The 19893-nt window shown below is 47.3% G+C and overlaps 1 protein-coding gene across 10 annotated transcripts in view; it reads left to right on the forward strand.

The window, feature by feature from the left end:
- LARGE1 (LARGE xylosyl- and glucuronyltransferase 1) overlaps positions 1 to 19893 on the forward strand; it is a 535223-nt gene that overhangs the window by 473408 nt on the left and 41922 nt on the right. For all 10 annotated transcript variants that reach the window (XM_058568473.1, XM_058568475.1, XM_058568472.1 and 7 more), the window contains one exon: positions 7359 to 7514. In XM_058568473.1, coding sequence (XP_058424456.1) covers positions 7359 to 7514 — 156 coding nt within the window. The remainder of the gene's footprint in view (positions 1 to 7358; positions 7515 to 19893) is intronic.

A 19893-nucleotide genomic window follows, 5' to 3' on the forward strand; every position in this document is an offset into this window, starting at 1 on the left:
ATCCTCAGAAGCGGTATTATTATTGCATTTTAACAGATTAGAAAATAGAGGTTCAAATACATTAAGTTGTTTGGGTGGCAGAGTTGGGAAGAAGCAGGGATGAATTTGGTTTGCTCCCCCACCAATTAGCACTGTCTACTCTCTGCCCAGTATATTAAACCCAACGTAAAGTGTTTGCCCTCCTGAATAGCCCCCTCTTCAGGGTCTCCTTGAGGTCTAGCCAGGAGGACGCTGGCCCGGGCGTGGCTTCTTCTCTGGGCTGTATTGTCAGTACCCATCCTACCCTTCTGCCCCGGGCAGCGACATCTGCAGTCCCTCATTTTAAATCTTGTTCTCATTCCTCCTTCCCATATAGAGAGTGTTTTCATCCAGCCTTCCTAGTTGGTAAGGTGGTCAGATTTCTTTTTTAATTTATTGAGCACATGGAGTATGCCCTCATGTCCGTCAATCCATCAGTCCTGAACTTGGCCACAAACTGCAAGGCAGTAGCTGTTACATCCCTTTTACAGATGAGGGACTGTCTCTGTGATATTATTCAACTTAGTGAGGCCACCCAGCTGATAAGAGTGGGAGCCGGGACTGGCATGTAGGTCTGTCTCTGGCCCCTGCCACCATACATCGTAATCCTGAAGATGACAAGGAAAGGGATTTATGAGACCCTCGTCCTTCTCATTGAAATATCAAACAAGGGGAGAACAGAGGGAGCTTAAACTCCTTCAAGAGAAAATGACAAGCTGTTTGGCCCTTCGACAAGGAAAAGGGAAATATGTTTCTCCAAGCTAAAGCCCACATTAATACAGCTTTTATAACTGATTTGCTGTAGACAGACAGAATGGGAGGATTACTGAGAATGTCATCATCATGATTTCCATTCTTGAACCAAAGAGCAGCTATTGAATACTAACTACCTGCCAGGCCAGAAATTCACATTCCAATGCTGCCAGGTGCAGGCATGTAAATAAATAATTACAAGAGCGTGCAATGAGTTCTCTGATAGAGTTAAGTGCCAGAGTCTATGGAGCACTGAGGAAGGATGCAGCAATGGCCTAGGATGTTATGTTAGGAATGCTTACAATGAGAATCAGAAAACCCAATATGCAGAGGCTTCAAATAAAATAGGGGGTCTGAATTTCTTACCTATGAATTCTGGAGTAGGCAGCTATAAACACTGGCTTGTAGACAGCCATGTGTTGACCTTTTCCTCTTAGTCACAGGATGGCTGTCATGGTTCCAGTCATGACATCTCTGTTCACTTTAGAAAGGTGAGTGGGGTGGGGGACAGATGGCACCTTATCTGAACCTTATTATTAGGAAATTAGATACATGCTTCCCCATGTATCTTTTTGGGCAGTCCTGGGTCACATGGCCACCCCAGCTAGGAAATCAGAGAATAGGATCATCATGATTAGCTTAGATGTTAAATGGATCATGATCCATTCACAGGAGCTGGGGACATTATGACTACAAACAAAATTAATGTTCTATTAGGAATGAAGAATGGAGTGGAGAGAGAAAGATACTAGGAGGCAACCTTCTGCTATGAGTGGTCAGGGAAAGATTTACAGAAGAGAGGTGCATTTGAGCTCAGCCATGAAGGATGAGGAGGCATTCATATAGTAGAAAAGAAGTAAGGATAGAAGTTTCCCCCTCCCTAGAATATCCTTACTGCTCCTCCTTCATATGCATATGCATATGCAAGGGTATTGAGTCATGAAAGACAGGTCCAAGAAAGACTAGGAAGTTCTTTTAGCGTGGAGATAGAGCTGGGATTGTAAGGGGAAACCAGTTTGCAACAGGCTTAACTAGCCGGCTAAGGAAGATAGATGTTACTCTGTGGGTCACAGAAAGTCAGTGGAGGTTTTGAGACAGAGACCTGTTTTCCAAACACCCCTTATCCCAGTAACTTAGAGGACGTAAGGCCCATGTTCTTATTCACCTAGCATTTGCACACAGGATCTGATTTCTAAGCACTTTTGCACCGTGACTTATTTTTATGAACTTTCTGGGTTCAAAGTACTTCAGAAGCCAAAGTTCTGGCTGAACTCTTTCCATATAGTCTTGCCCTTGTACTGAGGTCTTGTTTCTGCCTTTGAAATGCTTTTTCCTGCGCCCTTGATGGGTGATAGAGTTTCTCGTTTCTCCTTTAATCACATTGACTTCCACTGTCTTCCCAGATGATGCTTAAGTTTCCTGGACAGTAATCAATTTCTCTCAATTTCTCTGGCTTACTGCAGGCGGACTCCAAGTCTGCACACATACTCAGCCTTCACAGACATTTCAGATCCAATCAGATCGTACCCATGGGCTTCCTGATGCCTGGCAGCTTCCCCAGCCCACCTGGTGTGCAACCTGGCTGCCTCCCTCTCTGCTTCCTGTGGAGCTGGAGGTTCAGCCTGTGCGCCTGGGAAGTCCTGAATCACCCTGTAGCCTTTGTATCCCCGGGGGTGGGTGGGGTCCCTCTGTTTGGGAGGGAAAAGTAGGTTTCATTTCTGATCCTCTGATCTTCTGTAAATCTCATGTTCATTTCTGTAAATGAAGTCATTTAATGATTACAGACATGGGAGAAATAAGAGAGATTCCTAATGTCTCTGTCCCTTTGAGTTCGAATCCTGACTTTCTAGCTGCGTAACTTGGGGCAATTTGCTGAACTTTCCTCACCTGTAAGATCTGATAACGAGAAGATCATTTATAGTGTTGAATAATGAATGAATGAGCTATGACAAGTGGAGGGTTCAGAGTAGTGCATGGCAGATAGCAAATATCCAATATATGTTAGCTGCTAATGATAATAATTATTACTCTGCTCATGTGCCTCAGCAATTGGAATAAGTTATGATAAGTTTTCACCACAAGCCTCGCAGACTCACATGTACTTACTAGCTCCTCGCAAAAATCTATTTTGGGCACGTTCCCCAGTGTCAGTCCGTCTCATGTGTGAAAGCTTGTCAGTAAATGTCATCCACACCACCAGCTTGCTGCCCCGAAGCCAGCAATGATGGGTGATTCTGTCCCTCCAGGGATGGGAAATGACATTTTTCAGTAGTCAGACAAGCACTGATCAAAATCATCAGCAGTACTAATCCTGACAATTATTGGAGTTTCAGCCGCAGACATGTGGTTCAGCAGAAGGAGCAGTGGCCAGGGAGACAGAGCTGGGCTCGACTTCCCCTTCTGCTGTGTGACTCTGGGGGGCAAGTCACTTCCTCATCCTGGGCCTTGGTTTCTTTGTACTTGAAGTGGCCTGGCCTGGGAACAATTGCTAACAAGCTCTTTTTAGCAGCACATTATCATCCTTGTAATTTAAAATGGACAGTTGTGTAACGTCTGCCTCTCCCTCTAAGTTATAAGTTCCAGAAAGAGAGTCATGATCTCTTATGTTCATCTCTGAATTCACAGCCCCTATCCATGCGTGGCACATAGTCGGTGCTCATTTTAATATTTGTTAAATGAATGAATGAGGTGCTAGAAAGAAAAAGATGTGGGAGCAAGATGGACCTGATTTTGTAATAGGTTTGGCTACTTACCAGCTGAGTGATCCTGCACTAGTCTCAGCATCAGGATTATCATCTGTAAAATGGAAATAATAACAGAAACAACCTTACTAGGTTGTTTTGAGGATTGAATGTGAACACACACACACCCCTGGCCTAATGTGTAGTATATAAAGAGTATTAGATAAACAATAGCTGTGATTTATTTCTCTAGAGCCTAGCACAGGGGAATGGAGCATTCTGCCTTCTGATGATTAAAAACTAAGTAGGAAAAGGTAAATCTGAATATACATGAATAGACTTTAAGTGGGCTTCCCCGTCAGAGGGCAGCGGGTTGCAAAGGGTTTTCCAAAACCCCCTTGGCCTCTTAATGATCCACCATCTTCTGCCTCTACCTTCCTTAAACCGTTGCTGCTTTTTATAAAACAGCAGCACTTGTGCAGGCAATACACCACCCCAGATCCCTGGGCAGACACGGAACAGAATGAGACGTGATGGGATGAGAGATGGCCTGGACTGGGTGGTGGGCGCCAGGAGCCCTGGGTGCTTGTGCTAGATAGCTCACAATGTGATCTTGGGCAAGTCACTCTGCTCTGTAACCTCACTCTCCTCACCTGTAAAGTGCTCAGCCCGTTGACAGCGTTCACCATAGCACTGAGGAAGCTGGGGCTTAGGTCTTAGAGCTGGCTTTGCGTCTCAGCTCTGTAACTTACCAGCTTGAGATATGGGCCAGTCAGGACCATCTCCGTTTCACGGACAGTGGGATTCAAATGGGATCATTTGGAAGATTTAATGAGACAGTGTCTCCAAAGTGCCTGGCAGATTCATGCACAATAAGTTAAGATTTGTTTGCCAGGGGACCCATAGGCCAGCCCTTATTTTCACTGAGTTTAAGTTTCTCCCTGTTGAGGAAGCCCAGGTTTCCTGAGTCAGATGCACATCCATCAGCCTTCCTGCCAGCTCAGCACTTGGGAGAATCTTTCACAGCGAAGACGTGATCCCCACTGGCTGTGAGTGACACCAGCTCGCATGCAGTTATTTTAATGCGGCCCAGGACCTTCTTGTGTCCGGGATGGGTGTATTCTCAGGACAGCGTCTTCCCTCTCGCACCCTTCAAAAGGCGCAGGAAGAGAACCACATACTGCACACCCATCCTGCCCCGAAATGCAAGCACCGCCGAGTGGCCTCATTCCAAGGAGAGTCTGCTGGCCTCATGCGCCTTCTCTCCGGTGCTGAATGCCTGCTTCCTTCCTTACTGCTGCAGCGGACTTCATGCTGGCAGGAGGGAAAAGGCAGGCAGGACACTGTAGTGCAGGCTGGTGGCCCCGTCCTTGAGTGGAGACGAGAACCCACGTCTTTGGAGCCACCCTTACATGCCGGCTCTGTGCTAGACGTTCGTTTAACCCTCCTCTGACTGTGTAAAGTCGGGGTTACTGACCCCCGCCTTGCCCATGAGTAGAGTGAGGCCCCAAGAAATGAAACACGTTGCCCAAGGATGCACACGGCTGGTGAAGAGCATAGCTGAGATTCGAACCGAGGCTGGCCTGATGTCCCCGGTTCTTGCTCTGCTGTCACTCTGTTGCTGGTCATGGGAGGGCAGGGCGTGTGGTTTGGACCAAATAGGTTTCCTATTATTCACCATGCCATGAGAGAGGGAACTGGCCTTGCAGAGCAGTACTTACCCAGCCAGCTTCAAGGGCTGTCCCTGCTGTACATCCATGGGACCCCGAGACAGAGGGCCGAGGGAGATGGGTCTTCCAGACCCCTCTCTAGATGGCAGGCCTGTCCAGGCTCTTGCACACAGAATGCAGGTGAAGGAGGGAGCCAGGAAGAGACTGAGCTCTGCACGCCTGGTCCCTTCCTCGGTCTCAACGCTCAGATGTGCTCTTCCTCCCGCCAGGGGAGGAGAGCAAGGGCATTAGGGGGCTGGAGAGGGAAGGTGAGAGCTCTCTTGTTTCCTCTGTAACGTGACAAAGCATGAAAAGGGAAGCTCTCGAAACCTGTCTTTTCCTATTCTCCGCAGTGTAGGGGAAGGAACATGGGCTTTGGAATCAGATTTATTCAGACTTAGGTTTGAATCTCAGCTCCAACGTTTACCAGCTTTGTGGTCCCGGGCAAATTACTTCTCCACAGTTTCTTCATCTTTAAAATTGCATTCCTTGTTAGGGTCATTGTGAGGATTAAAAGAAGACAATGGATGTTAAACAATGTGGAGCAATGAAGTGTCCGCTGGTAGACAGCTCCCCAGCCGAGACAGTGAGGAGTGCCCACTGGAAATTCCAGTTGACCCGTCACTGGCGTCACCCTGCCACTTGCATCTTCTCCATTATATTCAGAGTCATCCTCCTAAAACCCAGAGTTAGTCCTTTTCCCCCTCCTCACGACTCGCCAGTGATGCGATCTGAGTTCTGAACACGGTCCCCACGCGGCCAGGCTCTCCCCTCGCTTAACCTCTGCCGTCGCATCTCCCACCCACCCCACCAGGCCTCTGCGCTCCAGCTGCAGCCTGTGACTTCTCATTTTCCAAGTGAACCATGCTGTCCCACGTGTCTTCCCTCTGCCTGGGTTGTGTCACCACCAACCCCTCTGCCCTCTGGCCCTGTCTCCCCAGGAAGCTCCTGCTCATCCTTCTGGCCCCAGCACAGGCCTCTCCTTCTGTGATGCTTCTCTGAGCATTCTAGAGCTGCTGTTTCTTCTTGATTCTCCCTCCATTGTTGCATTCTATTACCTGTTTATGGACATGTCTCCCCAGCAGACCATGAACGGGCCACGGCAGACGTTGCCAACAGGTGTCTCTCGCCGTCTCCCAACTCGGTATACAGTAGGCACTTAATGTCAGCATTTATTGAGCACTCGTCCTGCGCCAGGCACTGCTTACGGGCTTTACATGTGTAAACTAGTTGACTTCTCACGGCAGCTCAGTGAGACGGTGCATCCGTCAGTCTTGGCTGGAGGCAGAAACCATAGCAATGATTTGAACAGAGAATTTAATCTTTAAAAATGATAACTAGACATAAGTGTTCACTTGGTAACTAAAAAAGCAAAAATAGAAAATTGCAGGAAACGGTTACCACCCCTGGAGCTGAGGGAACAGAGGGAAGAAGTGCAATTACGGTAACGGGGCGGGAACCCAGACCTCTGGGGCGGGGTGGCCAGACAGCTGCAGAGGCAGCAGCAGTGGACGGGGACGGGAGGATGATGAAGCTGCTTCTGAGTGTTGGAAAAGCTGCAAAATGGATTTAGCTGCTGCTAAAGGAAGGCAGTGCCACTGCTGGGGTGAAGACAAGAGGCTGGGGTGACACTCAGAGGAACAGGCGACAGGAAGGAACAGGTTCCTTCTTCCCCTTCCAGAATCTGAGTCTCCCTCTCATGGCCCCTGTGTGCCTAACAGGGAGGGACTGGCAAAGCAGAAAAAGGGTTTGCACGTCCCTGCCTCAGCATCTCAAAGTGAATTTGGAGCTGAGAGATGAAAGCTTAGACGCTGGCACAGGCAGGAGCTGTTATGATGCCCATTTGGCAGATGAGGAAACTGAGGTGCAGAGAGGTTAACTTGCCCAAGATTAAATGAGTACTTAGAGCAGAGCCAGGATTTGAACCTAGGCAGTCTGGCCTCAGCACCCTTGCTCTTAAGCACTCTACCGTAAATATTGGATGGATGGGTGGATGGATGGAGGGATGGATGGACGGACGGATGATGGATGGGTGGATGGATGGCAGGATGGATGGACGGACGGACGGATGGATGGATGGATGGATGGATAGATGGATGGATGGGCAAGCCCACAGATAATGCTCAGACCAGCGCCCAGCCACACTTCCTGCAGGCATGAGGTGCCCCCGCCTGACTGCCCTCTTGTCGCCTACCAGGTCATCCACTGGAACTCCCCCAAGAAGCTGCGAGTGAAGAACAAGCACGTGGAGTTTTTCCGCAACCTCTACCTGACCTTCCTGGAGTATGACGGGAACCTCCTGAGGCGGGAGCTGTTCGGCTGCCCCAGTGAAGCTGATGTCAACAGCGAAAACGTAAGTCACCCGCGGGGCTCAGCAGGGCCAGCGTGGCCCCTCTGCTGGTCTGCCGATGACCTCTAGCATGCCAGCTCCGCGCCAGGCTCAGGGCCTGTCCAAGATGCACGAGACGCCGTCCCTGCCCTGGGAGCCTACCATCTCGTGGGGAGATGGGCATGTCAACCGATCCTTCCCGTGCTCATCACTATGGATACAGAGAGGGTACCCTTGGCCCAGTCTAGGTCAAGTCAGAAGTGAGTTTCCAGGCAGAGGAACCAGAATGAGCAAAACCACCAGTCGAACAACAGAGACAGTGTCTCTCCATAGCTGGGAAACTTGGAGGTCTTGGTGGATATGGTGGCATCCACATGGGCGACCCAGGATTCCGTGTGGCCAATGCATGCAGTAGCATCAAAGATTTTCACAATAACTGGCTCCTCTAGAGGTTAGCAAGGGTAGAGAAAGGGTTAGGTAAGTGGTCACACGCATAGCTAACATCTACTATATTTTCCTGTTTCTTCACTGTTCAGAATTTTTTTTCATATGCTATATCTCATTTGATGCTCATAGAAACCTTCCTTTTTTTCCCCAATTAGAGTTGAAGACATTGAAGCACAGAGAGGTTAAGCAGATTGCTCACAGTCACACAGCAAGCAAGGGGCAAAGTGGAGACTGATTTGAAGTTCTGAGGAGCAGGATGTGGGAAAGCAGCACATTGTCATGGAAAAATCAAGGCATGTGGGGTCAGGCTGACCTGGGTTTGGCTTGAATCTTTTCCAGTTAGTTACCACCTGTGTGACCTCAGGCGAGTGACTCAACCTCTCTGTGCTTCAGTTTCCTTAACTGTCAAATGTGGATGAAAAAGTGCCGTAGGGATGTTTTGAGACTAAGTGAGAACTTGCATATAAAGCACCAGGCTCAGCGTCTGCCGTATGTTAGATGCTCGATAAATATTTGCTCCTTCACCCTTAGTATTAGACACAGAAATAACTGGTTCATTCAGTCAGTTAACAAACAGTTACTCAGGGTCTTCATATTCTGAGCACTGAGTGTTCATCAGTAAAGAAAGGACAGTGGTCCCTGCCCTCATGGTGCTGATATTCTGGTTGGGGAGACACAATTAATAACTACTCGAACTAACAGGAAAATGATCAGCCAGTGGCAAGTGCTACGTAGTGACATATTAGTCAGCAGCTGGGAAGCTCCACTGGTTTGGGGGGTCAGGGAGGGCTTCTCTGGGGAGGTGACGTTTAATCTGAGACCTGAATACAAGCAAGAGCCAGCCTTAGCAGAGCAAGAGATCGGCACAAATCAAAGCCACAGTGAGATCGTACTTCGTGCCTGTTGGAATGGCTGTTGTCAAAAAACAAAAGATAACGAGTTTGCGAGGATGTGGAGAAAGTGGAAGCTCGTACACTGTCGGTAGAATTAAAGTGGTACAGCCCCTATGGGAGCAGTATGGAGGTTCCTCAGAAAAGTAAATATAGAACTATCCTGTGGTCCAGCAATCCCACTTCTGGGTATATGTCCAAAGGAATTGAAATCAGGATCTCGAAGTGATATCTGCACTCTATGTTCACTGCAGCATCATTCACAATAGCCAAGATAGGGAAACAGAGTGTCCACTGACAGATGAATGGATAAAGAACATGTGGTATAGACACAATGGAGTATTCTTCAGCCTTTAAAAAGAAAGAAATCTTACCATTTGTGACAACATGGATGGACCTGGAAGACATGCTAAGTGAAATAAGGCAGTCACAGAAGGACGAATACTGCATGATTCCTCATATGTGAGGCATCTCAGATAGTCAGATATGGAGAAGTAGGCAGCAGAATGGTGGTTCCTGGGGGTGGGGAGAGGCCGTTTTTGTTCAATGGGCATGAAGTTACAGGTATACAAGATGACTAAGTTCCAGAGATCTGCTGTGCAACATGGTGCTTATAGTTAACAGCATTGTGCACTTCAAAAATTTTGAGAGTAGATCTTATGTTAAATGTTCTTACCACAAAAAAAAAAAAACAGAAACTTTTGGAGGTGATGGATATGTTTATTGCTTTGATTGTGGTGATAGTAACATGGGTGTATACATATGTCCAAACTCACCATATTGTATACATTAACTGCGTGCAGTTTTTTGTATACCAGTTATACACCTCAGTAAAGCTGGGGGGAAAAAAGGTCAAAGGAAGTACATTCCAGGTGGAGGGAGTAGGTGGTGCAAAGGCCCTGAGGCAGGGCAGGTTTGATGTGAGGAACTGAAGGATGGCCTTTGTGCCCAGGGGCTGGGAGGGGGAGGAGGGCAACAGGAGACAGTTGAGCAGCAGGTAGGCAGGAGCAAGTTTGGAAGGATGTTGTGAGCCAGGTTAAAGAGTCAGAATTTTGTTCTATTACTATTATTGTTCTTGTTTATATTCTCATCTTGGATGTCATGAGACACCTTCTAGGATCCCAGTGGGAGGGGAGGGCCCTGTGGAAGGTCTGGGGGCATGCACTCACCTGCCCTTTATCAGGATGACTGGCTGCAAGGCCACTCCTGCTCTCTGTCATTTGGCCCCCAAGTCACAGTGGAGTCGCCCCTAGCTCTGGCCCTTCTCCGCATCACCCTCCATGGCTTTCTCAGTGTCTGCCCTTCTTTACCACTGACGACAGAGAAAAGAAAACCATTAAGCACTTGAACCCTGCCTCAGGTTCTGGGAAGCACTTAGAGGTTTCAGCAAACACCGTGTTCTTCTGGTTTTTCCTACAGTTCTCTTTACTCAAGTCAGTATTTGTCATCATCATCAATATTTGAGAGCCCATTCGGCGCTTTTTTCCAACTGCTAAATGAAAGCTGTTCTCTGGCCTCTTTTTTTTTTTTTTTCCCTCCACGGAAGAGGCTCAAATAAAAAGCCTTGCAGGATGAAGCCATCAGTTAATCATCCGTATCAGTGAGTTCCCCTGGTGCGCTGTGCAGTGTCTTACCAAGTGGACTCCCTTTATAAGTGACTCACCAACTTTTACTCCCACCGACTTCCCCTGGTGGGTCATCAGGCGGGAGAGGTCGTCACTAGTCCTTCTTGGAATCCGTTTATTTGCTCAGTAAGCACACATGAATGCCGGCCATCTGCCAGGCGCTGTGCAGGGCACTGGGGTTGAAATTAGAGGCTGACCCAGACCTGATACGTAAGTCACTTGCCACGTAACAAGTGTTCGAGATGCCAAGAGGGTGGTCTGTCCGGGTGCGGGGAGAGTCATGAACAAGAAGCAGTCTTCTCCGCACACCCTCCCCTTGCCCACCGTGCAGGAGCCACACCCACCGCCTTTCTCTTCCTTCTGCACTCCAGGCTCCCTCCCACGGGGCCTTTGTGCTTGCTTTAAACACCTGCCCCGAGGTGTTTAAACATCTCAAATGGGGCACCTTCAGAAACTTTCCCAGACCCTCCCCAGCCTCAAGTAACCTTTAAGTCTGTCTCTGTGATGTGCTCTATTTTCTTTTCATCAGAGCGTACGCTGCTATCCACAATTATTTGGTTCATGTAGCTGTTGCTCATTTTTTCCTCACTGTAAGACCAGAATATAAGACGGTTACATTAGAGACATTGCCTATACTGCTCACCTCTGGGGTCCCCTCTCCTAGAATAGAAGCAAGTGCATAGTAAGCACTTAATAAATATTTATTGAATGAATTGAACAAGTAAGAGAGAAGAGTGAAGTGCTGGGTAAAGGCAGAGCAGTTGAAGAAGTAGCGAGTTAACAGAAAACGTGCTGGTAGTTTGCCTGCTAGAGCCCAGGTGTTGGGAGGAGGCCAGAAGGAAGCTGACCGGAAGGCCTTGAAGGGCCTTGGCTGTGCTTACGAGTTTAGACTTTATCCTGTGGTGGTGAGGAGCCACCAAAGGGCTATAATCATGGTCAGATTTACATTCTAGAAAAATCATGCCATGTAAGAGAATAGGATGAAAGGGGCAGGCTGGAGGCAGTGAGACCGCCTAGAGACCACTGCTGAATCCCAGGCAAAAAAACAGCAATGGGGCTCTGACCTGGGCTGCAGCAGTGGGGCTGCAGAGAACAGGTGGGCTGCTTTGTGGGCGCTAAGAACAGGGGAGCAGGTGCAACTAGCACTCGTAAAGCAGAACAGCAGTTTCCGGTGCCCTGCGCCAGCCGGGTTCCTCTGGCTGAGCCTGCCCCCAGTGGCAGCGGCAGGGGTGGGGCAGGGAGGGAGTCTATAACATCGCACCCCTGGAACATGTCTGTGTAGGGAGTTCCACCTCCCTGGTTCTTTGCAGCATGTCAAGTGTTATCTGCAAACACAACCAGAGGGAAAGGGTAAGATCTTGGATCCAGCCCAAAGCTGGATGCTCCCAGCTCTGTGGGAAGAGGTCATTAGAGTGTGACAAATACGCAGATGGTGGTAGTCTCAAAGAAATGAAGTCAAGAACCTCTTCATTGGACTGCAGGTCCCAGATGAGAAAGGGCTCGGAAGGCAGTGTCTAAGGCTCAAGACGCGTTCATCCACTCGGCAGATAGTCTTTCAGATTGCCAGCCCCAGGGCTAGTGATCCAAAGGAAGCATTCCCGATTGAACCTCTGCTCTCATGGTCTGATGAGGGATGCAGACAAGCAGGAAGTGGTTATCCAGTGATAGCGCTGGAACAGTGGTGGTGCTTTGAGAGCACTCGAGAAGGGCATTTCACACGCTGTGGGAGAGAGGGTACATCTGGGAAGACTTCCTGGAGGAGGTGAGATTTGAAGGATGAATAAGGAGGAGTGATGGGGTATGGAGAATGGACTTAGTGGTGGGGAGGGAGCAGCATGAGACCAGAAGTAAACATGAGCATGGCACATTCAGATTCAAATGAAGGCGATGTGAGAACTATAAAGGACTACAGGAGTTCATTTTTGCATTATTATTTCTTCACTGGAGAGGGGACAGTGATGATAAGACTGTGAGCTCTCTAGTCATCCCAGATCACTCATTTAATGGACACATGACCTCAGAGAAGTCACGTGAATGCTCTGAGCCTCGGGGTCACCGTCTGATAAACGGGAACAGCGATCCTTTTGTCATAGTGTTCCGTGGATAATTTATGTGAAATCACCAAAAACAGGACTCAGCACTAGGAACACAGTGTTCATTGAGATGCATTTTTTCAAAAACCGCAATGCCCAACCCATCTAATGTTGGATTCAAATCTGTTGTTCCACGAATGGGTTTGGGGTTTTATTAACATTTCTTCTAGGAAGGCCTGGCAGAGAGAGGAACCTACCGAGTCACTTAGAAGTCTGTCTGTAAAGCACGTGACGGGCTGTCACATTTGCTCTGCCTCAGACAATCCCAGGTAGGTTTCGCACCAATTAGGAGACTCCAGGTAGGAAGGAGACGTCGTTTGGTTGGCCTTGCTGACAAAGAGAATGAATGAATGAATGAATGAATGAATACGTATAAATATCTTTTAAAAAATAAAAATATTTATAATGAAAAAATAAATAAATATATATATATATATTCCATATATATACGTGGAAGTCAGGAGATTCAACTCTTCAGTGAGAAGTGAAGACGTGAGGAGCTGGCCCCCATGTTAGAGCCCCCGTTTGGGTTCCTTGCCCTAGGACAAGACAGCTTAGTTTGGAGGAGCAGGCTCCAGCAGTGTGTTGCATGACAGTAGTTGATGGGACATAGCCACTTCTGTCCCACGGTTTGTCTGGGCATCTCTCCCTGGAACAAGAAAGTTAATTTACGTAATGCAGTCAGCATTTGGTAGGCATTAGTTATTATTATTTGGCTGAAGTAGGGATGGAGACTAGAATTCTATACATTGGCATTTCTCTCCCTTTTCCTCAGCAACTCATCCCCTCAAGTGTATCCAAGAAACCCTGGGACTCCACAGAGCACAGTTAGATAACCATGGATATTCTCCACCCCCTAATCCATACCAAAAGGCTTCTACAGCATCCCTAGCAGGCTTGCATCTGGCTTCTGCTGGAATCCTCCCAAAGACAGGGAGCTCACCACCTCCAGCAGCTTACGCCACTCTTGGAAAGCTGCAGATGCTAACCCATTCTTCCCCATTTTGAACTGAAATCTTTCCTTCCGTTAATTTGATTTCTGTCGTCTGGAGCAGTGAAATGTAAGCACACCCTCTGTTGTCCCTGACAGGCCCCAGATAGTGTAGCATGTTCCCATACAGCGTGTTATTCACGAACATGCAACTCTCCCTGAGCCTTGTATTAATAGAATGATGCTTTATCATCAAGAGTGCCTTGCTCCATCTAAGGGAATTTTCCAGATAAAAGAAGCTCACCTTTTTAAATGCAAAGCCATGAAAATATAGATATTTTAACCAATTCGGGTGGGAATCTTGCTAGAGTACATGCCCTTCCTTTAGGAACCAAAGTATACTCAACTCAATTTACAATTTTCGATGACTCAGGTTGCACTGAGTGGGCTGAGGGGGCGGGAATTGGCCAGAGGAGAGAAGATGCTGTGTATCCTGGCAGGAAATGGCCTCGGACGCTTTGCTGCTTGTTCTGCAGATTCCTTTCTGACAGCTGTCACTTTCAGTTTATCAGCTTCAGAACAACCCTTTCTGGGCTCACCTCCATGTTCATCCTTTCCCTCGCAGCCAGGAAAAGAAAAACCAGTGGTATTGAAGTCAGAAAGACCAATGGTAAAAGAATGATCCACTGTCGTGTTAGAAGTTAAATTATGAAACATAACAAGCATCCAAAAGGTGTAAAGAAGAAAAAACAAGATGAACACCAGCAAGTTTTCATATTTATATGGAATTGTGAGTCAAGAAATGGTGTCTGCAGACTTAAAGCTTCCTTATCCCATGCCCACAGCAGACATCACTAATTGATGACCCCACTCTTTCCTCCTGGGCTCAGCCCCAACCCCAGTATCCTCGCCAAGACAGCACTCCAGGGAATCAGTGCCAATCTCCAAGTGATGACATGGGAGATGCTAAAGCCTCTTGGGCACCCCTGCACTAGGCATTAGTCACTCTAGTGTCACCTGCGCTGGCACAGCTGTCTGTGCTATTTCAAGACCTATTTCAAGACCTTTGTCTGCTTTCTTCTGGCTTTTGACAGTTGGAGATTTTCTGCAGGGAAATGCAGCTCTAATCTTCACCACAATAAGGGAGGAAGGCATTATGAGTCATACTTCACGGATTAGGAATCCAGAGCTCAGAGATGAGTTACTTGCCCAAAGTCAAACAACTCCTAAATGGTGGGGCCATGATTGTGTAGGGGAGGAAGAGATAGTCCTCTACCCTTCTGGGTTCTTCTGGCTGGTCTAAGAATTAAATTAACACGAGGCAGAATAAAGGAGAAAATCAAACGAGTTTAATAACGTGTATACATGGGAGAAACCCAGGAAAACGGAGGAGCTCGCCAAAATGGCTGAAGCCACCACCGTAGGTACCATCTTCAGCTAAAGACTAAGGAGGATGTTGAGGGTAGTGGTTTGAGACTTCAAAGGGGAGGAAGGTAGTTTACAAAGGCAAATGTTTAGTAAACAAATGTTTGCCATGCCTTGCAGAGACAATGGGAGATGGAGAGGACTTTGATCAAATGGGCCTTGCTAGGTTCCTCCCTGTCTGCCACACTTAGTTCATATTATGCTATGGTTATCTATGGTGATAGCTCCTTCTTGGAACAGGTCTTCTATCTTAAATTCTTTTAGGCAGTTACGGGGAAGGCCAAAGTTTCTTCCTGAGTCTTTTGTTCTTAAAAATAACCAATCCAAAGAGACACATTTTGGGGTAGCAAATTCTGCTCTCTTACAATTGGAAACCGGTCTTCCTAACTATAAAGTGACATACCAGGGCCATGCTTCTCAGGTCGATGTAGCTCCATAGTTAAAACTAACATCATAACTACAAGTCATTCAGTAATCCTCCTAGTTGTTTTTACTTGTATAATCCTTTTACTCTTTCACGAACCCTGCAAGATTGCTATGATTATCTCCATTTATAGAGGAGGAAATGGAGGCTCAGAGAATTGAAATCATAGGATGGGTTGGTGGCAGCACTGGCAGTGGTATCAAGTTGACCCACAGCTGAGTGCTCTTTCTACAACTACGTAAAACACTCCATGATCTGAAATTACAATCCCTGCCCCCTACCCCAGTGCTCCTATCTCCCTATCTCCTTCCTTTATTTTTCTCCATCACTTATCACCAATCAATATGTCATACTCTTGACTTTTTTATTTTGTTGATTATGTCTCCCCCACTGGAATGGAAGCTCTGTGATTGCAAGGATTTTTATCTGTTTTATTTGTCAATATATTTTTATGCCTATGAAAGACTGCCTGGCATCTGATATGTGCTCAGTAAATTTGTTGAAGAAATGAACTATTACAAGTCCTTTTCTTGAAGCATTTGTGATGTGCTAGAAAGTTCTCTGTACTTGAAATCAGAAAACCTAGCCCCAGAACTAGGTCTATGACTGTAGGCGTAATTCTTGCCTTCCACAAGCCTCGGTTTTCTCTCCTGTAAAATGGTTAGTAAATGAACCCACCCCAGGCTGTTATGAGGTTGAAGGGGTTGAGGTGTGCTGAGTGCTACAAGCCACAGGAGGTGTTGTTACCAGTGTTGTCCGGAATGCTCGTCCTGGACACCTTCCCTTCCAACCGCTCTAGGATCCCTGCCTTGCCTCTGAAACAAGGGCTCCTAAGCTCATTTCCCTCATGCTGCAAGGGCGATGGGCTGCCTGCAGGGCCACGTTCCCTGATACTAAGACCTCGAAGAGGAAAAAACAACAGCATCATCGTGGCTCAATTAGAAGTTAAAAATAAGACACATGTAAACAGATTCTGTAAACACTTTACTCTGCGCAGCAATGCCAGGGAACAGATGGCTTTGTGGAAACAGCTGTATCCCGGAGAAACCCCCGAGGAAAACCAGAATGCGTTATTGCTCTCTCGTGCGAGCCGCGTGTCATCGGCTCTTGAATCACGCGGTGGGCAGTAGAGCTCGGGGTAGATAGCACCCAGAGCCTGACGACAGGCTGCCCGAGGCCGGTCCCGAGTGACCCTTCACAGGCATGTTAAGTCCCAGAGCCTGCAGGGTCCCTGTGTGTGCCTGGGAAGCCAGGGGGGATAAAGGAAGGCGCCGTGGGGTCAGGATTCTCAGTGGCTATGTCTGGGCCATAGGCTCGCCGTTGTGGGGTGTCTGCTTTGCTCCTGTCCGGCTCCAGCATGCACACATCCCTCTTCCCTGCCCCTGGGCTCCAGCTCTGCCAGGTGCTCTGCCCTCCTGTGCCTCTGCAGCAGCTCCCTGCCCTCTTCTCCATTTGGCTGAATCTTCCTCCACTAACTGGCTCCTTGTGCAGTATGTGAGAGGGCAGCTATGGAGCAAGACTGCCTCATGTAAAATCTTAGGAATACCAGCTATGGGATTTCAGGCCATTGACTTAAACTCTCTGTGCCTCAGTTTTCTCATCTGTAAAATGGGAATCATGATTAGCCCAATCCAATAGGCTTAATGAGGACTAAACAAAGTAAGATAGGTCACGAGCTAGGTCACTGTGGCACATAGCACATGCCCCCCCAAAATTAAGTTCTGAATATACACTATTATAATTGCTATCTTGCCTCTTTGTTCCCCCACCCAGGCTATTATGAACAGTTTAAGTACAGAAACTGGGCTTCATTCCCCATTCTTAACACAGGGCTTGGCATAAAGTAAGGGCCTGTTAATTGTGTGTGGTGTACGAATTAATACTGATTCCTGGGATGGGCGAGACCGGGCCTTTTTCTTCTTTATTTCCTTAAAGCCTAGATCAGTGCTGGGCAGATCCCCTCTGAACCTTTGCTGAACAGACCTAAGCCCACATCTCTCCCCTCCCACAAAAGAATGAAAGGGGCCCATGGTTTGGTGTCCTTGGTAAAAAGTGTTTTGGGTTCCTGGAACTTCGTTGATTAATATACACAGCAGGCAACCAGTAAGCTGGTAATCTTTCTCTACCTGTCTGTGGGGTTTAAGAAAACGTAACTGTTTCGTGGCAACCTCAGGGAAGAGCTCTGAAGTAGGTTGCAGGAGATGTGACTTAGAGCCCCAGCTTCTCTGAGCAGATCTCTGATGCCCAGTTTCCCCACCTGTCAACTGAGGGAAGTAGGGCCTGTCTCATACGGACATTGGGAGGAAGAGGTGAAGTAATGGATATCAAGGCCGCTGAAGAGTGAAAGTCAGTTGAAAGTATAAAGCAACATTCTTGAGTGTTATTTTACCCATCGGAGGTCTCCACCATTGTTCTAAGGTATCAGAAGGGGAGGTGTTGCAAGAAGAAATGGGTGGCCCCAGGGACTCCTTCCTTGGTCCCTTGTGCTCTGTCTTCATCACTTATCAGCTAGAAGAGTTCTAGTGGGCGTGTTGGTTAAGGTAACACGAGCAATTATAAAATGGGCTCAGCATGCTGCAAGTTGATTAGTCACATAAAGTCCAAATGGGTGTTCCTGATTGGCAGGTGGCTTTTCTCTAGGTTCAGGGGCCCAGACTCCTTCCATCTTGTGGCTCTGCCCTCCACAGAGCCTTAAACTCCTCTACTGGATGCTCTTGGTCTGGCTAACAGAGTGAGGATTGTGCATGAACCAGCCCTGAAAATGGTGCCTGTGGCAGCCAGAATCTGCCCACATTCCACTGATCAGAGCTTGGCCACACAACAGTTACCCCCACCTGCAGGAAGGTTGGAAGTACAGCCTAGCTATTCTCCCAGGAAACGAGGAGAATGTGAATATTGGTGAGCGCAGAAGGTCTCTGCCACCAAGGGGAATACATGATTCAGTCCTCTACTGTCACAGAACCATTTCGAATTAGAACTAGAAAGATCCCCAGGGATTAACAAGGCATTATAGTGACTTGATTATGTACAAGAACGTGGAGGAAATACACCTGGGTTTGAATCTTGACTGCTCTGTTCACTCATTATAAGACCTTGAACAAGCGGCTAAACCTTTCCGATGATGGACATCTTCATCTATAAAACAGGACTGATAGTAATCCCTAACCCATGGAGTCGGTGTGAGTATTAAATAAGAAAGTGCCCACAAAGCTCTCAGCACATTACCTGGCCTGTGAGCACGTGATCCTTAAGAGTTATTTTACAAAGCCAAAACTCTTTGTCTTAACTATTGGGAGAAATGACTTGCTCAAGGTTACGTAGAAAATGAGTGTCAAGGGAATCTGGTCTCAGTTTTCAGTTTCCCATAATCTCTCTGTGTCGTTTTTTCTGGCTTTGAACAGAAGTCCGTTAAGCCAGAGCCTAGGGACACACTTCCAACCCCTCTGAATCCTTAGGCACTACCAGCCATCATTTCTGGCAGCTCAGAGGTCAATCTAGGCCACTGTCCTGAAGGATGGGAAGAAATAAATGCAAACTGCTTATAGGGCCATTTTCCCTGAGTCCAAGTCTCCCTGTGCCTCAGCTGGCTGCCCAAAGAAGCAATTTAGCAAATGCATTTTATCTCAAGAGAAATCTGTCTTTTGTTTCTGTGACTTGCTTGTCAGGAGCCCCCTGCTCCCCACCATGGCGTGGCCAGAGTGTGGAGTGCGGTAGCATTCAGGCTCTGTTAATGAAAGCCCTCCCTCCAGCTCAGCATCTCCCTGGAGAAATTGCTGGTACCCTGGGTGGAAAGGAGGCGGTTTTTAAGCCGCGCGCGTCTCCCCCTTGAGATAACATCAGCCATGCAGTCAGCAATAAGCAGTCCTAGATTAGAATTTGAAAAGGTACATAATGTAATCATAATGACATTGCTTAGGTTCATGTAGCACTTTACAGTTTACAAAGCACTTTTACATGCATTAGCTCATTTGAGAAAATTGCAGGGAATTAGTTAAGTACCGAAAAGTATAAAGAAGCCAATAAAATTCATCTCTGAATCCACTGCTCAGAGAAAAGCTTTGTTAACATTGTAATGTGTTTCCTTTGGTCTATTTTCTATGTGTTTTTGTGTTTGTCTTTTTGCTGTATGAGGATCATACTGCGTATGCATTTTTATGGCCTGCTTTGTTCATGGAGCATTGTATCTTCCACCAGCTCATTTGATCCTCACATCCAATCCCCAGGAGAAAAGCAATTGTGTTGTGAAAATGTCCCTGGTGTGGGGTCCGAAGACTGGACTTCCAATCCAGACTGCTTCTCTCTAGCTGTGTAACTGGCAGATTGTGGAAATCCTCTGAGCCTCAGTTTCCTTCTTTCTAGAACAGAGATGTGTGCTGAATGTTTTTAGATTAATAAAGCAATGCACCTGAAAACATTTAGCACTGTACCTGCTCATAGTGGGCGCTCTGTCCACATTAGCTGGGCAAAGGTGCAAACCACCATGTTGATAATAAATATAATGTCAAAGCTCAAGGAAGGCAACTGGTTGGTCCAGAGTCCCATAGATTCTGACATCACACCTGGTGTGA

Source organism: Diceros bicornis, chromosome 25 (assembly GCF_020826845.1).
Source record: "Diceros bicornis minor isolate mBicDic1 chromosome 25, mDicBic1.mat.cur, whole genome shotgun sequence".
In the NCBI taxonomy this organism is placed as follows: domain Eukaryota; kingdom Metazoa; phylum Chordata; class Mammalia; order Perissodactyla; family Rhinocerotidae; genus Diceros; species Diceros bicornis.